At 43.5% G+C, this 21,890-nt stretch overlaps 2 protein-coding genes across 2 annotated transcripts; both read left to right on the plus strand.

Annotated features, from left to right (window-relative positions):
- Positions 1-4,813: 4,813 nt before the first annotated feature.
- LOC310662236 (olfactory receptor 4K3-like) lies at positions 4,814-12,913 on the plus strand (the record flags this gene model as incomplete). Its single annotated transcript, XM_083409009.1, has 3 exons — positions 4,814-4,907; positions 5,873-6,352; positions 12,411-12,913. 3 exons carry the CDS (start codon positions 4,814-4,816, stop codon positions 12,911-12,913), a joined length of 1,077 nt encoding a protein of 358 aa, XP_083265135.1.
- A 5,209-nt stretch (positions 12,914-18,122) lies between these two features.
- On the plus strand, positions 18,123-19,076 carry LOC310662237 (olfactory receptor 4K3-like; the record flags this gene model as incomplete). Its single annotated transcript, XM_083409010.1, has 1 exon — positions 18,123-19,076. The coding sequence occupies one exon, from the start codon at positions 18,123-18,125 to the stop codon at positions 19,074-19,076; it is 954 nt and encodes a 317-aa protein (XP_083265136.1).
- Between the last annotated feature and the right edge of the window lie 2,814 nt (positions 19,077-21,890).

Here is a 21,890-nt window from a genome sequence, read left to right on the forward strand (position 1 = left end):
CTATGGGATAGCATTGCAATACTTGCTTTTATTCTTATGCTTCCTTGCACTTAATCATTATTCATTAGATTTCTTACACACCCTTTGCTTAGTGAATTCCAGAGACGACAGTAAATTAACAGTACATATTTTGAAGAGCAAAGAAGAGGACTCTAGAACAACTCTTATTTTAAATACCTCTGCTATATGTTGGCTATAGAAGCTGTGATACATTGCTGAGGGGGGCAGGAGGAGAGAAGAGGAAAGCAAGTCTTCAAGCACCAGTTAAGTCTATGTCTCATCCAGAAATTATAGCCAAAGACATTTTTTGCAAATTTAAAAAATCCATCCGGACAGAAACTTTACCTCTAAAAAAGAGGACATGGCCTGGGAAAAGAGGACACATTGGAATCCTAACTGAGTAGATAGATTCAGACCATACATTTAAAACACATTCAGCACACATCTACAGCACATGACTTCCCCCAAAGAATCCTGAGAACTGTAGTTTGTTATGGATGATAGGACCTGTAGATCTGTGAGGTGGAACTAGAGCTCCCAGGAAGCTACAGTATGTACTTTACACCTGAAGAAATGTGAGCTTTGCATTCAAATTTAATTCTAGTTTTTACATCATCATCATCAGGCTGAGAGAACTGCCACGTTTGCAAAAGTACAACTATAAAATGCAAAATAGCCTTAGGTGAAGGCAGCCCCCCCCCCAAATAAACCCTGTTGAATAAGTACTGAGCATGTTCACCAGCCAAGGGATTCTAAATTCCTTTTTGAGTGGAAAGGGGAAATGGCTAGTTGAAACAGTGTAAAAATGGTTGTAAATTTTTCTCCATGGACACATTCTTCTGCCTTATTCCTTGGATAAATGGTTGTTGGACTAGAGCCCAGATCAAGCCCTACTGTTTCACCATTTCCACTCCCATCCCAGAGGTAACCTGCACTCTCTCTCTCTCTCTCTCTCTCTCTCTCTCTCTCTCTCTCTGATGCACAATGCAAACTTTTTAATGAGCTCCCTTAAGACTGATAGCTGGGGTGTCTCTGCCTTGAGTCTCTGGAGCTCTTACTATGGCAGCTTCCAGTGTCTGTGTGCCAAGGCCTTTAGATGAGCAGGGAAGTATTTTGTTCTTCCCAAAGAGGAAAAGAATGTGACCCTTTTCACTGCCCTTTACCCCAGAGGAAGAATAAGGAATTAGTTCTTTTTTATTTCCTTCCTCACAGTGTTCAGATGTTAGTTATTATTTTCTCAGGTTTCAGGGCTAGATCTTCAACAATCAAAAGCATTTTGTCCTCACTCACACATCCCTGATCACACATACATTATGTGTTAACTCATGTGTAAGCCCATGTTGCCACAGAGGTGTGATACAAGCAAGATTTTGGGCCCACAGTTTTGCCACAAGGCAGGGGTGTTGCAGTGCACTTCAGCTATGTTAGTCAGAGATAAAAACAATGAGAAAACAAAGAAAGCACAAAGAAAGCAAGGCAAGCTGTGGATCATTATTGTTCTGTTTGCAAGCAGCCTCCAACTGTTCATGCAAGGAGATGAAGAGCCCAGAACAAAAGCATGTTACAATTTTTTAACCCTCAGATAGTACCCACCCTTGTAACAGAAAAGCTACCCCCCAAATGGCAACTTTAAATGGCAGAAAAATCAGGTCATGCTCAGAATTCATGTTTCTCCAGCATATTTACGAGTCTGTTAATCAAGATGCCTGCAATGCCTGCTATTTGCCTTTTCCAAACCAGTTTGAGATACCCTTTGAAATAGTGAATACATTGACTCCAGAATCCATTATCAAGAACCTGTTTCATTCATACATAGTTAGCTGCTCTTTGGGCAAGTCTGGGGGATAGTTATCAATACTTGTTAAACCAGAGAGGAAGCTCAGGAAGGATTTCCTGCTATGTGGCTGGAGGAGTCTCGATGCTCACTAGGGGTTAAACATGGCTGTTGTATTGCTCTCTGTTTTCAGCTCAGGGAATTTTTACTGGTAAAATTGATATTTCATTAATTTTTCCATAACAGTTACAAGCAGGTCACTGAGGATATGTGCACCATGTATTTTTTAAAAGTACATTTAAAGCACATTTCTCTCCTCAATGAATAATGGGCCCTGTAGAACAGGGGATAGGTTGTGATTCGAGGAACACACACACACCCGGCTTGGAGATAGGAAAGACACAAGGACACAGTATATTAGGTTAATGGGCTAGAAAAGGCCACAGCTTTATTGATTACAGCATGTGAGAGGTATTGGCTTAGGCATTGGATAAACAGCAGAGCTTGACTCCACCCCCTCAGGGTGGGGTGAGTCTAACAAGGGTTAACCACCAGTAGGGGGAACCTGTTGATGCAAATACAACTGTAAGCTCTCCCCTGATGTCACCGGGGGTCGTGTCATGGCCCCCAGCCACCAGCAGGGCATCAGACAGGATCCGCGACCGCCGGATTCCTTTAACGGAATACCAATAAAATGAAGGGGTAGGTGATGGCCACACCCTGCCCTTCCATACACCAACAACATATTCCAATGCCTAACCGCCAATACCAGACAGTTGTGACGATTTGCTATGAGGTAGGCGAAAAACCAAGTGGCCGGTGCCAATTTGCCAATTGGGTAAAAACTCCTACCAGGCCCCTTGGGCAACCAAGGCGACCAACCAGAGGTCCATAGTAAGGTCAAGCACGAAGTGATGAACTAAAGGGAAGGGTGGGTGGGTGACCCGTTGAAACCTGGCAGCGCAATGAGGGGAAAGAGCTGCTGTGGCCGCATTTGAGGGGCTAAACCCCGCCCCTGAGCTTCCCTCCGATTGGAAGACTGACCGGGAAGTGTGGCATGGCATCAATGACAGCAAGCGGGAGCCAGAACGCCCCCTGTGAAGCGCGGGAACGGCTCCAGATCACAACCCCTCCCCTCCGGGAGGAGGAGAGGCTTTACTGAGAGCTATAACTGTGAGGAGTAACAGTGCCCCAAATTATTTGTGGGAAACAATGTGCTTTGAATGTACTTTAAAGGTATAGTGTGTATGTAGCCAGAGTCCCCATTAAGGATAAAAATAAATTGGCATATTATTACAAAGCATCAAAATGGCATTGGAAAGTCGAATGGCTTATAGATGCCTGGACTGTGTAAAATGTGTGGATCTGGAATTACACCTTTTTATCTCCTTCAAAAATAACCATACTCTTGGGTAAACAAAACTCTGATCTACATAGATCTTCAAGGTAAGATTCTGGGGGCAGAACATGGAATCATTTAAATGTAGTGGTCCAGTATTTGTTGATAGAGATTTAATGGAAGGGCAACAATGATTCCCCATTTCCCCATAGCCCCATAGACCAAACGGTTTAAGGCTAGGCACATTTTCAGAGCAGTGAACATTTGATCTACCACTCAGAGGTCTGTGTTTTGAGTACATGGGTACATGCATGTTCCTAGCAACATATGTAACAGGGTTGCCAGATTAGCTGAGCACCTGGGTAATGATATAGCCACAAAATGTCTTGATAATATTAATATCATATACAACCTTCCTTCCTTCTTTGAAGATTAATAGAATTGAAGATCATTCAATTGGTTGAGTGCACATGCACATTTTGGAGATTACCCTGTTTTTGATCCCTTGCCACCTACCCAAGAAACCAAATGAGAAGTCAAACCAATAAGCAATGCACCCCTGAGGACAGTTGTGTATCACATCCCTTAGTGACAAAGTATTGTTTTCTTCTCTAGCACCATTGGAGCAGATAACACACCAACAAATGCAGTCAAGCAGATATATGATCCACATAGATATTGTCATCCCCACACCAGTCACAGGCAGAAGAAGGAACTGGATCAAGCAGCTCAATGCTGATGCTGATCAGGACAGAAGAAGTTGCTGTAGCAACCTCAAGGAATTTCTGTTGGATTTTGGAGGTGGGTAAGAAACCACTTGAGGATGTATTGCATTTTTCCAGAAGGCAGGTGTGAAACAATGGGAAGAATGACATATTGCAAACATCTACAAGGAGCTCTCTAGCCATTTCCATCAACTAATCTTCTCTTTCCCATTCTCTAACCCCAGCACTCCAAATGCCTCTTGGTGGATAGATTGCTGAGTAGTGTGAGGACTGGTCAGCATTATTATCGTGTAATTGTCCACCCAGAACACTGAAGACTACATACTATACCCAGCTTCTGATATGATGGGCCTCTAAATCCTGGGGAACAGCTGTGGGAGAGGTCTACTGCACTTGTGTTACATGTGAGAAATTAGAACTGTCATTCTACATCAGACAGCAGCTACATACCCATGGCAGTTTATTCAATTTTCCTGATGTTTCTCTGTTAATTTCTGCATGTAAGTAGAGCTTTCACATGACATAAAAGCCACTTCAAGAACTAAAGAGGAATATAGTGAATATTTAATGCTCATTTCCATATTAGTTGCAAATGATTTTATTTTTTTCTGGAAAGGAATAACATGGAAACTAGGACTAAATGGCACTATAGTTCTGGAAGTGATATTTGCATCATGTGAATGCAGAAATTAACAGTTCGCGAAATGGGAAAATGGAATAAACTGTAGTGTGATTTCAGCTTGTGACATCAAGCTGAGCACTCTGTCTTCTTATGGTGACTAACCAGATGTTACTTTGGAAAGGAATCACAAAATAGGGGAAGCTAATGCATCTGGCCTATTAATAATTCAATCAGAGCAACACACAATATTAAGTTAAGTCTTTGCACAACAAAAAAGAAGTGGATACACTTCAGTAATGAAGATAGACAATGGATCTATCATATCCACCTTTGTGTGTGTGCACAGTCCGGTGATGCAGTCTCAGTCAAACATCCTGCCGGTGGAGCTGATGCTAAATGAAACCACAAGGCAGCTACTTATTTCTTCTCCATGGGCTCTTCTCTGTGGTAAATTCTCCTTGGAATCTCCTTCTGCAGCAGAACTGGAGTACCCAAATGGGTAGTTCTTCAGATATTCCACAAATTTAGATTGTATTTTGGAAAGTGGCCTGCTTCTTAGGAAGATAGATAGTTGGAAAGATGGTGTGTGTGTGTGTGTGTGTGTGTGTGTGTGTGTGTTGAAGAAGGACAATATATTTTAGAGGAGCTGCATTGATGGGGAAGGCTCATAGCCCACTAATAGAGCATCTGCTTTCCATTTAGAAGGTCCCAGGTTCAGTCCAAGTAGGAGTGTGAATTTTATCCTCTAAAACTCTGAAAAACCACTGCCAGTCAGTGTAAACGATACTGAGCTATATGAACTCTGACTCAATATAAGGCAGCTTGCTGTTTCCCTAAAAGAGGTGTGTGTTTGTGTGTGTGTGTGTACTACAGCCCTTCAGATATCTGTTGAGCTCCCACTCCCATCAGCCCCAGCTAGCTTGGACAATGGTCACAGGCAAGGAGCTGGACTCTGTAGGGCCACAGGTTCTCAACTCCTGGTGCAGATAATACTGAGTTGGATAGAGGAATGGACTTTGTATATGTCATCTTCCTATGACTAATGTATGAACAATTAGGATTGGGGTCCCAGGACCTAGTCAAGAATACAGTGGTACCTCAGATTACAGACACTTCAGGTTACAGACGCTTCAGGTTACAAACTCTGCTAACCCAGAAATAGTACCTCGGGTTAAGAACTTTGCTTCAGGATGAGAACAGAAATCGCGTGGCAGTGGCACGGTGGCAGCAGGAGCCCCCATTAGCTAAAGTGGTACCTCAGGTTAAGAACAGTTTCAGGTTAAGAACGGACCTCCAGAATGAATTAGGTTCTTAACCCGAGGTACCACTGTAATGGCAGCTGACACATAGCTATACCCTTTGCTAAGGCTATAATGGAAGTATCTCATTACCACCTTTTTCTCCCTTTCCAGTTTTTACAGTGATCTGCAAGAAGACAATGGCATGGGGAAACCAGACAATGGTGACTGAGTTTGTCCTGCTGGGCCTCTCTGAAACTTGGGAGGTCCAATTGGTCTTCTTTGTCTTCTTCCTCCTCCTCTATATGGCTACTTTCTTCATCAATATTCTCACCCTCTCAGCTATTTTCAGATGTCGCCATCTTTCAGACTCACCCATGTTCTTTCTCCTGGCTCATTTGGCTTTCCTGGACCTCTGCCTGTCCTCCTTTGCCACTCCAAGATCTCTTTTTGATTTCCTTGCCCAACACCATGTCATTTCCTTCCATGGCTGCATGGCACAAATCTTTTTTCTTCATCTCTTTGGAGGCAGTGAGATGCTGCTGCTGGTAGCCATGGCAATTGACCGGTACGTGGCCATCTCCCATCCTCTCCATTATGCCACACTCATGAATCGGCGGCATTGCATGGGGCTTGTGCTAGCCTGCTGGACTGGTGGGCTCCTCCACACCACTGTGCAATTGGTTTTTACAATTAAGGCACCTTTCTGTGGGCCCAATCTTGTGCACAATTTCTTCTGTGACCTCCCCTTTGTCATCAAGTTGGCTTGCACTGACACCTACCCCCTGGAGGTCATGATGGTCACCAACAGTGGCATTTTGTCACTGGTGTCTTTCGTTGCTCTGCTTCTCTCGTATGGATTCATTCTTCATACCATCTGCTCCATGCCCCACTCTAAAAGGACCACAAAGACTGCTTCCACATGTACCTCTCACCTCATTGTGGTCACCATGTACTTTGGGCCCTGTATTTTTATTTACCTGCAGCCATACAGTCAATTCATGGCTGATAAAGTGCTCTGCATCTTCTACACCTGTTTCACCCCCTTGCTGAACCCAACTATCTATGCTTTGAAGAACAAGGAGATGAAGGTTGCTATGGGAAGCCTGCTGGCAAGGCTTTCTGGGAAGGTTTCCACTCAAGGCCAGCCCTATCATTAGTCAGCATGATATGGCCACCTCGGGCAGCTTATTTTGGTTGTCACAAAAGAGGCAAAATCAATAGTTATTTAATTTACTGCTCACAATGTGGAGAACCCAAGTATCTATGCATTAAAAAACAAAGAGATGAAGGCTGTCACTGGCAGTCTGTTGGCAAATATTTCTGGACAGGTCTCCACTTAGGGATGAACCTACCACTAGGCAGCAGAAGGCAATTCTTGAAATTGAATTTGGGTGTCACGAAAGAGCAACAAATTTAATTTACTGATCTTCTTGCATTTATACATGGGGTGGAGAAAGCAGTTAGAGAGAAGTTTTTTCTCCTTAGTCTAGAACCCGGGCTCATACAGTGGAGCTGAAAATGAAGTGCTTCCTTACACAGCACACAGCTGATGGGTGGGGAAGCTAAGTTTTTAAAAGTCTTTTTAAGAAACCTCGTTCAACATTAGCTCCACCCACCCCTAAACTGATTTGTGCCTGGATGTAGACCAGATGTTCTCTGGGTAGCCTCAGGTCAAATGAGGTGCTGTGTGCCACCCTAGGATTTCTTTGATTTTCTACCTCAGCTACCAAAATAACTTGACCAGCCACTGATACGCAAAGACCTATGCAGCTTGGGGACCAGGATACCGGAAAGACCAGCACACCCCTTATTTACTATGCCAGGGCATCATCTTATCAGGAGGTCCTGAATATTGTTTTTAATCCAATCAGTATTTATTGACGTTTTAATAAATATTCTATTCTCCTTTGCATCTACAGGTGTGGCAGTTGATGTGCTAGACCAGTGTCTGGTTTTGGTAATAGACTGGATGAGAGCCAGTAAGCTGAACCTCAATCCAGATAAGACAGAGGTACTGTTAGTAGGTGGTTCCCTAGACAGGATGGATAGGAGACTGCTTCCTTTGGGGGGGGGGTTACTCTCCCTGTGAAGGAGCAGAGACATAACTTGGTGGTGCAGGCAATACTCCTTAGCTCACTCCTATTGTTCTGTGTTTACCAAATTGATTTATTGAAAAATCCATTGCACTGGCTTACTGTAATCGCGTCATCATTATGTACTATAATTTATTTTTACCTGCACCATAATTTATTTTTTACCTACCCATTTTTGCCAGTCATGTCATGTTTTATTATTTATATGTGTACAATTTTGCAACAGAAAAATAAAATAGAAGGGGGAAAGTATAAACAAAAATCTTATTGCTGATCTTGTTGTCTACTGAAAACCCTGTAAACCTTCCACCCCTTCCTGGGTGGGCTACCTTTCCAGGTCTGCCCCTTATTTCCCTCTACAGCAAATTTAGAAATCACCTTCTTGACCCATTGGACCCATTATTGCTCTCATCCGCTCAATCTGCAGATGTCTTCACATGCAGTGGGTAACAAGTCCCTAGCTTACTAAGAACTTAAGACTGATTGGCTACCCACAACTGATTTAGCCAGCTGGCTTGTCTTGGCTTGACTGAGAGGTGATTGTGACCAGGAAGGCAGTGATCAAACTGAAACAAGAAAGAGACAATGGTGGGATTGGAGGGAGGGGAGGAAAGAGAGGAAGAGGAAAGAGAATGGGTGAGAAGAATTTAACATGTCTTCTTGAGTGATCTTGCCGGTGCAGAAGTGGAAGAGCCAGGAGTCTTTGTGGACATCAAGTGGGAGGCCTCCCATCACCAGCCATGAGGGGGAAGCAGTGCCAGCACAGACCTGAAGGCCCAGCCCATGCTCCCTGCGGTTCTGAAAGGGAGCCTTGGCAAGGGAGCCTGTTGTAGGGCCACTGGGATGCAACCCCTCAGAAATCTGGGGTCAGAGAAGCCACCCCGGAGCTCCACACCACACAAATGCCTCTGATTGATTGATTGACTTTAGCCCAGATATCACACTCTTCCATTGTCTCTCAAGACAAGTCAATGTCATCAAGTAAACCAGTGGTCAACACTTGAGGATATAGAAATTGATGGCGTTCCTATAGAGGTGAGTATCATTCCATTGGGATAGGTGGTAGAATCACACACATTTGGGACAGGGAAAGAAAATCACACCCCTATTTATCCCCCCTTTTTATCTCTTACCATCTACCCAGAAAACCAGACCTGAAGTCAAACCAATGCACAATGCATCCTTGAGGGCAGCTGCGTAAATCTTGCTTTAGTGACAAAAGTATTACTCCCCCCCCCGCGCTCTGTAAGAACAGATAAGGCACCAACTAAAGCAGCCCCCGGGGGGGGTGTGAGCAATTAATTACACACACATACCACTGTCTCTTGATTTGCTCTTTAGCCTGCCTTTCAAGCAGAGATCACATCCACATAGATAACTCATCCTCACACCACACATAGGCAGAAGACGAAACTGAATCAAACAGCTCCATGCTGATGCTGAGCTGAACAGAAGAAGTTGCTCCAGAAAACTTCAAAGAATCTCTGCTGGGATTTGCAGGTGGGTGATATAGACCATTTGAGGGGGTGTTAGATTTGTCCAAAGGCAAGTGCTTTTGGGAAGAATGACACATTGCAGACTCCTTCAAGGAGCTCTTCAGCAGTTTCTGTCACCTAAACTTCTCATTTCCAACTCCAGCACCCCACATGCCTTTTGGTGGTTGAATTACTGATGGAATATGGGGCAATGTGGGAACTGGTCAGCATTGTTACGACATACTCATTCATCTAGAAGACTGGAGAATATATATTACATTGAGTACTGGGGTGACATGCCTCTGATTCCTGGGGAACAGCAGCGGGAGAGGGCTTATTACATTCATGTCCTTTTTGTGGGTTTCGCATAGGTGCCGTTAGAAGGCAAAGCACTCAGTTATATGGGCACAGCCTGATCAATAATGGTTTGGGCCCGGCATGTTGTTGGAATCCTGAGGTTAGGGAACTGGTGCTCCCTGCAAAGCGAAATATAAGATCTTAAGAAATCAGAGCTACCATTCCAGATCAGACTGTGGCTTGTATGTGCATGTTTATTCCACTTTCCCAAAAGTTCCCTAACTGTTGTTTTTTACATTACATTTGAGCTTTCACATGATGCAAAATCCTCTTCCAAAATTATAGAGAAATATAGCCTTGGTTTACCACTTATTTCAATACTATTTCCAATGATTTATTTTTCCCCTGGCAGCAAATAACATAGAAATTAGCACTAAAGTTTGTGCCATATTCTAGTGTAGGTCTGAAAGTGCCTTTTGCAATGTATGAAAACTCAAAGATAATGTGAAAATTAACATTTAGAGAAACATTGGAAAAGGTGACCATCTAGATGAGAACTCCATTTTCTGGCAGTGCCTAACAAGATGCTCCTTTGTAAGAGAATAACAAAATAAGACATGATAATGCATCTGAAGCTGTTAATAATTCTGTCAGTTTGTTTCTGCATCTGAACATGGTGTCATGGATAGAAGTCATTGAGATACCTCTCTCTCTCTCTCTCTCTCTCTCTCTCTCTGTGTGTGTGTGTGTGTGTGTGTGTGAATATAGGTTTTATTCTCTTCTCTTCTAGTCTATTCTATTCTATCACAATATTCTGAGACAATAACTCCTAGGGTATGACCGGCCTAGCTAGTTCTTCTTACTTCGCGCAGCAGAACACAATAGTTGTAACATCTGTAATGCTGTCTAATAGTGATCTTGGCACCAACAGGGCTGTAGCCCAAACAGGGCTGCTGAGGAAGAACAGTGTATCAGCATCCTCAATGGAACCCCAAGGTTAACAGAAGTGCCACAAATAAAATAGGGAAGCACCAATGAAGCTGAAAGGGGAAACAGATGAAATAAAGTACTTCTGGAGGCAATGATGGCCACCGGCTTGGATGGCTTTAAAAGAGCATTTGATGCATTCATGGAGGACAGGGCTATCAGAGGCTGCAACTCATGATGGCTATGGTCTGCCTCCATGGTCAGAGTCAATATGCTTCTTCATACTAGTTGCTGGAAGCCACAACAGGGGAGAGTGCTCTTGTGCTCAGATTCTGCTTACAGGTTTCCTGCAGGAATCTGGTTGGCCACTGTGAGAACATGGTGGATGTTGTAACTCTACTTACACTTCCAGCAGTCCTTCATGTGCAAGGAACCATGGAATGGGTGAGGAAGAGAAAGACCACAGCTCCAGCTCACCAGCTCACATTTCCTTAAAAAAGAGGTGGAGGGTGACAACTAAAATCCTAACATGTAGTCACTGCCACACACCCTGGTGGTGGAGCTGCCACAAAGTAAAGAGCTGCGGAGGGCACAATGCAGCTTATGCTTTCTTCTCCACAATTTTCTCTGAATGGTAACATCTTCTTAGAATATCCCCTAATCTCTGCTGCATCAGATCTAAAGAACCCAAAGGGATTGTGCTCCAGGCAGTGCTATTTTTCTAGAAAAAGAGGTGCTGGAACTCACCATGAACTCACTCTTTCTCTTATAATAGCAATGACACCCATTGTCATTGTTCTGGAACACACCTGAGAGGTGCCAGAACTGAGTTCCAGTGAGTTCTATTTACACAGGTTTTTTTGGAAAGTGGTCTGCTTCTTAGGAAGATGGGTAATTAGGGAATTGGGGTGTATGCATGAAACTATGGACACAAGGGCAGTATATTTTAGATGAGCTGATAAGATGAAGGGTCATAGCTCAGCTGTCTCCAGCATTCCTCCGTTGTCAAAAACCCTGAAGTACTACTGCCAGTTACTACAGACTATACTGAGTTAAATGGACCAATGTTCTGACTTGAAATAAGACAGCTTGCTGTCATCCTAAAAGGTCGGTCTCTCTGTGGTTGCAGGGGACTCCAACTCCGATGAGCCCCAGCTAGCATGCTCAGTTTTTGGGATGATAATATAAGGTGAATAACACCAACATCTGAAGAGCTACAGGTTCCCCATCCCTTGTGAAGACAATAGTGAACTAGATGAGCTAGTGAGCTAGGTCTGACTCATTATAAGTCACCTACATATGTTCCTGTGATAATGCATGAAGCACTAGGCCAGAAGTCCCAGGACTCAGTCAAGAATAATGTCAGATGATACAAAGGCACACCCTTTGCTGATTTAACCTAAGAATGTGATGGAAGTATCTCATTATTGTCTCCTTTCTCCCTTCCAAATTTTCACAGTGATACGCAACTACTGTAAGGAATGTCAACAAACCAGACGATGGTGACTGAGTTCCTCCTGCTGGGCCTCTCTGAAACCTGGGAAGTCCAAGTCTTCTTATTTGTTTTATTCCTTCTCCTCTACATGGCTACTTTATTCACCAACATCCTCATCCTCTCAGCAATTTTCAAGGATCACCACCTTTCAGACTCACCCATGTTCTTTCTTCTGGGTAACCTGGCTTTCCTGGACCTTTGCATGTCTTCCTTTTCCACCCCAAATCTCTTTGATTTTCTTTCCGAACACCATGCCATTTCCTTCCATGGCTGCATGGCACAAATCTTCTTTCTCCATCTCTTTGCAGGCAGTGAGATGCTCCTGCTGATAGCCATGGCCTATGACCGGTATGTGGCCATCGCCCATCCTCTCCGTTATACTTCACTTATGAGCCAGTGGCATTGCATGGGGCTTGTGCTAGCCTCCTGGGCTGGTGGGCTCCTCCATGCCACTGTGCAATTGGGTTTCATCATTAATGCACCTTTCTGTGGGCCTAATCAGGTGGACAGTTTCTTCTGTGACCTCCCCTTGATCATCACATTGGCCTGCACTGACACCTACCCCCTGGAAGTCATGATGATCACCAACAGTGGTATTATGTCACTGGTGACTTTTGTTGGCTTACTTCTCTCCTACGGATTTATTCTCTACACAATCCGCTCTCGGGGGGCGTCTGAAAGGAGCACCAAGGCTGCTTCCACATGTACCTCTCACCTGATTGTGGTCACCATGTACTTTGGGCCCATTATGTTTATTTACCTGCGCCCATATGCCCGGTTCATGATTGATAAAGTGCTCTCTGTCTTCTACATGTCTGTCACCCCCTTGCTGAACCCAACTATCTATGCTTTGAAGAACAAGGAGATGAAGGCTGCCCTTGGAAATCTGTTAGCGAGGCTTTCTGGGCAGGTTTCCACTCATTGATGGCCCTACTGTTAGGCAGCTTGAGGCAGCCACCTCTAGCAACTGATTTTGATTGTCACAACAGAGCAGTAAATTGTCAGTTGTTTATTTTACTGTTCCTGTTGCATTTATACATGATGTGGAGAAAGTGTATAGGGTGCATTTTTTTCTCCTCTTGTAATTGTAGAACTTGGGCTTATCCAGTCAATCAGGAAAGGAAGTGCTTCTTTACACAGCAACCAATTGAACAATAGATTTTGCTACTTCTCCGCCAGCAATTCTTAGACCACCTATGTATCCCAACATGGAAACCAGAGACAGAAGTTATATGCTTCTTATTACTGGGGAGAGACCAGCAGCTCACCAAGACAGTAGCCAAGTTCCTCTATTTGATTTTCTGCCACCAAAGTATGCTACAGGACCCTGCCCTTGCTGGAGTCCCACAGAGGTGAAATAGATTGCTTGCCTCTTCTTCCCTTTGGTAAATGACTGTACTGTTGAAATGGTGACGAGATCGCATTGACCTATTTATTCTGAATGTTTGTAAGTGATCCCAATAAAGGTTTGATGATGATGATAATTTTGCTAGTACAAGGGATGGCCACCACTTTGAATGCCTTAAATGCATTAGAAAAAATCCTGGATGACAAGGCTATCAATGGCTACTGCTGATGATAGCTACATTACCTGCAGTATCCAGAAAATTCTATGGTAATTACCAATATGTTGAACATGAGGTGAATCACACAACAATTTTAATACCATTGTTGGAGTTCCATCTGGATAGCACCAGCACAAGTATACACATGTAGAGTTGTTCTTACGGACTTATTTTAGAAGTATTTGGACTGTTTGGGTTTGAGTTATGTAGTTGCGTATGTCATTATTATTTTGGCATTGGAGATATCATTTAAAATTCCATGTTTTAGAAGGTGCTGAAATGACATTTATTACTGTTAATGAATTTTTGTAAACTGCATACAGAGTTGTTCAGCTTGTGTTTTATCTCTCTGTATTCTTCAGTCATCTAGGTTTCGGGCAAGTACTCGTTGGTTAGAGAACCCCAACAGAGATTTAAAATCACAAGATATGCAGCAAAGTAAAATGTGGCAACATAGGCTGTTAGACTTTTAAAATGTCCCCTTTTAAGTTGCTCCCAAAGTTCCCATCTTCCCTCAGCATAGAAAGAGTCCACACATTTGTTAAGTTACACATGGTTTGCTTACAAACGCTTCAAAGGTTAGGTTCATGTGCTTGTCCATACAGCAGTCTGAAAACATGGGCATTAAAACTTAGGTTTCAAAGTGGTGAGTGTTTTTTAATCATTTGTATATAAATCATTTGTATATATATTGTTTAAGCCATGTGGTCTGAGTTTGGTACAACCAACTCAGACCTCTTTACTAGTAGGTGTGAGTCTGTAACCTGAGGCATATATAACCTGAAGCATATGTAACCCGAGGTACCACTGTATTGCATTGCATTGATTAGACCATTGTGACTGAAACCTTGTTTTCTCCCTCCCCAGTGTAATAAAAATATGCTTTTTAAATTGTCTGTCTTGTGAATTTCTGGATTGAGAACTGTTTAGGTACATTTTGCAGGCAAGGACCATTTGATTCACACAAAGATCTACCTCTCAGAAATCTTGCTAATCTTGTTATTCACTTGGAATCCTATCCTTCCTTCCACTCAGAGTGGAACAGTTTGAAATGATTCTATTGGTGGAGTTGGTGAAATCATGTATTCAAGAAAGGGGTAGAAAATTGCAGCCTTCTCTCTTCCCATCTTCTTTGATCCCTTGTCATTTACCAAGGGAAACAAGCCAGAACTTAAACCAGCACCATTCACCCTTGAGGGACATCATGTAACATTTGCCACAGTGACAAAGCATTACCTTTTCCACTAGCTCCCTAGGAGCAGATAAGGCACCAGCCTCAGCAGTCTCCTTTCAAAAAGAATGAGCAATTAATCCTACACATTCCATTGACTGTTAATTTGCTCTTCATCCTGCTTCAGCTATATCATCCACGCAGCTATTCACAGCCCCACACCACTCACAGGCAGAAGAAGAAACTGGATCAAATAGGTTCACGCTGATTCTGAGCTAGTCAGGGGTCTCCTCCAACATCAAGAAAACATCAAGACACTTCTGCTCGGATTTGCAGGTGAGTAAAAACCCAGTTGAGGATGCATTAGATTTCTCCAAAAGGCAAGTGCAAAATTCTGCAAAGTATTACTTTGTAGACTCCTCCAAGGAGCTCTCCTGCAGTTTCATCTGCTAATCTCCCCTCTCTATCTCCAGCACTCCACATGCCTTTTGGTGGGTAGATTGGTGATAGGGGTAATATGGCTACTGGTCAGCATTAAGGTACCCCTGCCCGTATGGGCCAGTCTTGACAGACTCTAGGGTTGTGCGCTCATCTCACTCAAAGAGGCCAAGGGCCAGCGCTGTCCGAAGACACTTCCGGGTCATGTGGCCAGCGTGACATCGCTGCTCTGGCGAGCCAGAGCCGCACACGGAAACGCCGTTTACCTTCCCACTAGTAAGCGGTCCCTATTTATCTACTTGCACCCAGGGGTGCTTTCGAACTGCTAGGTTGGCAGGCGCTGGGACCGAACAGCGGGAGCGCACCCCGCCGCGGGGATTCGAACCGCCGACCTTTCGATCGGCAAGCCCTAGGCACTGAGGCTTTAACCCACAGCGCCACCCGCGTCTCCTGGTCAGCATTATTAGGATGTAATTGTCCACCCAGAACACTGAAGACCTAATAATGCCTCCAGAAACAGGTGGCATGCTTCTAAATGCTGGGAAAAGGCAGCAGGAGAGGGTTATTACACGCAACTATTTTTTGTGGGTTTCCCATAGGTGTCTGGTTGACCACTGTCAGAACACAACATTCCACTAGATGGCTACAGCCTGATCTGGAATGGTTCAGTCTCAGCATGCTTTTGGAATAATGAGGTTAGGAAAGTGATATTCCTTGCTAAGCAAAATATAATAATTTGATGAATTAGAACTGCTATTCCAGATCACACCGTGATCATCTCGCTGAACACCTACTAATAATTCTTCCAGAATTCCTACACCTGGTACTCTAAACATGATGCAATGGGTGGAAGTCACTGAGATATCTATTTATAAAGCACTTGATCATAAAAAAGCTCTCAAAGTGGTTTACAAAGTCTGTGTGTTTGTGTGCATTTGTGCAATTCATTATTACTGAACATTACAATATGCTGAAGCAGTAAATCTCACAAGCTACCCATGAGCTCTCTAGCTGGTTCTTTTTACTTTGCATAATGGAATATCATGGCTGTAACATCTGTGGTCCTGTCTAATAGTGATCTTGGCACCAAAAGAGATGTAGTGAAAACAGGACCACTGAGAAACGAAAGGGAAGGGTCAGCATCCTCAGTGGAATCTGAAGGTCATCAAAAGTGAAAACAAAATTCTTTCAGGAAATTATTATTATTATTATTATTATTATTATTATTATTATTATTATTATTATTAATAATAATAATTTATTATTTTTACCCCGCCCATCTGGCTGGGTTTCCCCAGCCACTCTGGGCGGCTTCCATAGAAACAAAAAATACAGTAAAATATCACAGATTAAAAACTTCCCTGAACAGAGCTGCCTTAAGATGTCTTCTAAATGTCCGGTATTATTATTATTATTATTATTATTATTATTATTATTATTATTACCCCACCCATCCAACTGTGACACCCCAGAAGGAAAAGTATGGATGAAGGAAAGTAATTCAGGAAACAGCAATGGTCACCAATGTGGGTAGCTTTAAAAAAGAATTAGACAAATTTATGAAGGACAATGCCATCAGTGGCTACTGGTCATGATGGCCCAACTCTACCTCCATGGTGGGAGGCAGTATGCTTCTGAATACCAGTTGCTGGAATCCACAGCAGAGAAGAGTGCTCTTGTGCTCATGTCCAGTGGTCACAGAAAGCTAACTGCCTCTTGCTATTTTCAAGGTGGGGGTGGAAAGATGGTGAGCTAGAAGAGTGAGACTACAATGGAGTTTACAGGAAGAAGAGATGGCTAAGTGGGACAGTGAAGCACTCCTCATTGTAACATTCCCTTCTCTTCCCTTCTCTTCCATTAACATTTACAGAAATGGTTAGACCTATCTGAGAGTCACTAAGAATAGAATGGGTAAGGAAGAGGAACATCAGCCCACCAGCCCACATTTCCTGAAAAAGAGGTGGGGGTGGAAAACTTATTCAAATGGTGGGTGGGGTGAAACCAAGGGCTAGGATGGATTTTAGACAGACATGAAAAGAGGAGAGGCATTCCCCTTTAAGATAAGCCTTTAAACAACACAGCATTCATAGATACAATTAAGTAATGAAGATAGACAAATGGATACATTCAGACTACTCCTTGTGTCCATAAAAGGAGTCCGGAGATGCAGTCTCTGGTGGTGGAGCTGCTGCTAAATAAAAGAGGTGTGAGAGGACACAAAGCTGATTGTGCTTTCTTCATACTAATCAATGGATGATAACTTCTCCTTAGAATCTCCTGCAATCTCCTTTTGCAGCAGCTCTGAAGATGCTTATTTCATTGCATTTTGCAAAGTGGTCTACTTATTAGGAGGACTGATAGTTGGTGACTTCAGCTGCATGTGTCTGTATAAAACATGGGGAAATGGGCAGTATATTTTAGAGGAGCTGATAAGATGGGGAAGGATCATAGCTCAGAGGCAAAGCATCTGCTTTGTATTCAGAACCTCACAGATCCAGTGCCCAACATGTGAATTTTCATGTGTCTAAAACCCTGAAGAAACACGGCCAGTTACTGCAGACTATAACTGAGCTAAATGGACCAATGATCAATATAAGGCACCTTGCTGTCTTCCTAAAAGGGGTGGGGGTGGGAGGTAGGGGTGTAAATCATAAATACAGGCAACCTACGGCCCTTTGGGTTACAGTTCCCATCAGTCTCAGCCATTGTGGTCTGAAGGGCTACAGGTTCCCTATCCCTTGGGCAGTTGTTGCTGAGTAAGATGGAGCAACAGTCTGACTCACTATATTCCTATGATAACATATGATCCGCTATGACTGTAGTCTCAGGACACAGTCAAGAATAATGGAAACTGACAAAAGGCTGCTCCTCTTCACTGATTTAAGACTCTGATGGAAGTATCTTCTTACCATCTTCTTTCTCACTTCCCGATTTTCACAGTGATATGCAAGAAGTGGATGATGGAGGCAAACCAGACAATGGTGACCGAATTTATCCTGCTGGGCCTCTCTGAAACCTGGGAAGTCCAACTTTTCATATTTCTTTTCTTCCTCGTCCTCTACGTGGCTAGTGTCTTCACCAACATTCTTATCCTCTCAGCAATTTTCAGCGATCACCACCTTTCAGATTCACCTATGTTTTTTCTGCTGGGTCAACTGGCTTTCCTGGACCTCTGCTTGCCCTCTTTTGCCATTCCAAATTTCTTTGATTTCCTTTCCGAACACCATGTCATTTCCTTCCATGGCTGCATGGCACAAATCTTTTTTCTCCATCTCTTTGCAGGCAGTGAGATGCTCCTGCTTATAGCCATGGCCTATGACCGGTATGTGGCCATTGCCCATCCTCTCCGTTATGCCACACTCATGAACCGGCACCATTGTGTGGGGCTTGGGCTTGCTTCCTGGGCCGGTGGGTTCCTCCATGCCACTGTGCAACTGGGTTTCATCATTAATGCGCCTTTTTGTGGACCCAATCAATTGGACAGCTTCTTCTGCGACCTCCCCTTGGTCATCAAGTTGGCCTGCACTGACACCTACCCCCTGGAAGTCATGATGGTCACCAACAGTGGCATTATGTCACTGGTGTGTTTCATTGGCCTGCTTCTCTCATATGGTTTCATTCTCTACACGATCCACTCCAGGAGCGCCTCTGAAAGGAGCACCAAGGCTGCCTCCACATGTACCTCTCACCTGATTGTGGTCACCATGTACTTTGGGCCAATTATGTTTATTTACCTCTGTCCATCCACCATGCTCATGATTGATAAAGTGCTTGACATTGTTTCCCTTTTTGTCACCCCTTTGCTGAACCCAACTATCTATGCTTTGAAGAACAAGGAGATGAAGGCTGCCCTCGGAAGTCTGTTGTCTAGGCTTTCCGGACAGGTCTCCACTCAGAGCCATCCCCACCATTAAGCAGCTTGATATGCCCTCCTCTAGCACTGGATTTAGGCTGTCACTATGGAGTCTCAAATCACTAGTTACTTAATTACTTGGGCAAACAGAGGGGTGGATAAGTCCTAAGCGGTAAACAGTGGACTTTCTTGGAGAAAGCTGTGGGGCAAACAGAAAAACACTAGGACCAGTGCTTAGCCCAGAGACAACTCACATACACATAACAGCAAGATAGTTGCAACGCCCAAGTTAGGTCATTGTATTCTTTCCTATTTTCTTGTAGCTTAGGGTTATGCTCCATCATTTTGTTTTCTACTTTAAAACAACTTTTTCTTTTTCTTTAGATTAAGCATTGTGAATGTATTATTATTAAAATGAACCCATTATTGTCTTGCATCACATTGATTGCATTGCAGTAACTTAAATCTCAATTTTCCAAAACGACACTTTAAGAAGTTCAATTTTTAAATTGTGTTGTGAATTTCTGGCATTTGTATTTGACTCACACAAAAGTTCCACCTCTCACACATGCCTGTTTTGAGGTTCATGGATGCATGTTCATAGAGGCACGTGTAATAATGGTGGCAGCTGGGAAATAGTTTAGCCACACATCATCTTGCTAATCTTGTTAACCCACTTAATATCTTGCTCTTCCTTTCCTCTTGATCGGTACAGTTGGACATTATTCAGTTGCTGGAGGTGGTGGAATCACACATTCAAGAAAGGGGTAGAAAATCAAACCCTCTTTATCCCCATCTTTTGTTCTCCCTTGCCATCTAACCAGGAAACCAAACCAGAAGTCAAATCAACACGCAATACACCCCTGAGGACAGCTGTGTACCTTAGTGACAAAGTATTGCTTCTTTTGCTAGCTCCCTTGAAGCAGAAAATGCACCAGCTAATGCATTTCAAAAAGAATGAGCAATTAATTACACACACACACACACACACACACACAACACTTCACTAACTCTTGATTTGCTCTTCATCCTGCCTTTTAAGCAGAGATCTCATCCACACAGGTATCTCATCCTATCACCACTCATAGGCAGCAGATGGAATGAGAACAAAGTTATCCATACTGATTCTGAGCTTTACAGAATAATTTGCTGCAGAAAACCTCAAGGAATATCTGCTGGGATTTGCAGGTGGGTGAAAAAAAATAGTTGGGGGTGTATTAGATTTTTCCAACAGGCAGGTGCGAAACTCTGGGAAAAGTGACATTTTGGAGACTGCTCCAAGGAGCTGTCTAGCAGTTTCCATCTGCTAATCTTCCCTTTCCCCCTCTCTAACTCCAGCGCTCCACATGCCTTTTGGTGACTAGCTTACTGATGGGCACGGGTGTATTCTCAGAACTGGTCAGCATTGTAAGGATGCAATTGTCCATCAAGAACCTGGGGATTATATTTAGTACCTTCAGTTTCGGAGGTGGTGTGGCTCTAAATGCTGGGGGGACAGCAGGAGAGGGCTATTGCACCCATGTTCTTTTTATGGGTTTACCATAGGCATCTGGTCTAACCACTGTCAGAAGGCTCAACCAGATGGCCGGACCCTGATCTGGAATAGATCATTCCCAGCACGTTGTTGGAATACTGAGGTTAGAGAAGTTGTGTTGCTTGCTAAGGAAAAACTTCAGAACTTGAGAAATCCATTCTACCATTCCACATCAGACTCTGACCATCTAGCTGAGGACTCAGTCTCTTGACAGTGCCTACCCAGATTCTTGTTTGGAAGGGAATCACAAAATAGTGATAGTGGCATATGGTCTGTTAATCATTCTGCCACTGGTGTTTTCCCCCCTGCCTCGAGCATAGAGATTTAACACTCGGACCTGTGACTAGAAATGTGGCACAAAAGGAAGTCTGGATGAACTCTCTGCAAACACAGTACTACGATCCACTTTTTGTCACACACCCTGGTAGGGAAGGAGCAGCTGCTGGAACCTGCTGTGAGAGGACACAGAGTACCTCCAGCTTTCTTTTCTACAGTGTCCTCTGGAGGGTAAGTTCTTCTTAGAATCTCCCCTAATTTCCTTCTACAGTAACTCTGAGGAACTCCAAACAGCTGTGCTCCAAGCACCTCACATTGCATATTGGAATATGAACTGATTCTTAGGAGGAGGAATAGTTGGTGAGCATACAAAACTTTAGGCAGAAGGATTTTAGAGGAGTTGATGAGATGTGGAAGGGGACGGCATCTGCTTTGTGTGCATCAAGTCTCAGGTTCAATCCCCCACATTTCAATAATAATAATAATAATAATAATAATAATAATAATAATAATAATTTATTATTTATACCCCGCCTATCTGGCTGGGTTTCCCCGGCCACTCTGGTCAGCTTCCAACAGAATATCAAAATACAATAGTGTATTAAACATTAAAAGCTTCCCTAAACAGGGCTGCCTTCAGATGTCTTCTAAAAGTCTGGTAGCTGTCTCTTTGACATCTGATGGGAGGGCATTCCACAGGGCGGGCACCACTACCGAGAAGTCCCTCTGCCTGGTTCCCTGTAACTTGGCTTCTTGCAGCGATGGAACCGTCAGAAGGCCCTTGGCACTGGACCTCAGTGTCCGGGCAGAACAATGGGGGTGGTGAAGCTCCTTCAGGTATACTGGACGGAGGGTTTCGGATTTTCTCCTCTCTGAAACCCTGACTGAGCTAAATGGATTGATGGTCTGACACAGTATAAGGAGCTTCCTATCTTGCTAAAACACACACACACAAGAATTGTACTAGTTTTCAGAAGAAATAATAAAATCAGCTTTTTCATTTGCTAATGAACATGCATACCAGCAACTTTTATCAGGAGAATTTCACAGTTTTGTTCAGAGAAA

The sequence above is a fragment of the Podarcis tiliguerta genome (genome assembly GCF_965153285.1).
Source record: "Podarcis tiliguerta genome assembly, chromosome: 13".
Taxonomy (NCBI): domain Eukaryota; kingdom Metazoa; phylum Chordata; class Lepidosauria; order Squamata; family Lacertidae; genus Podarcis; species Podarcis tiliguerta.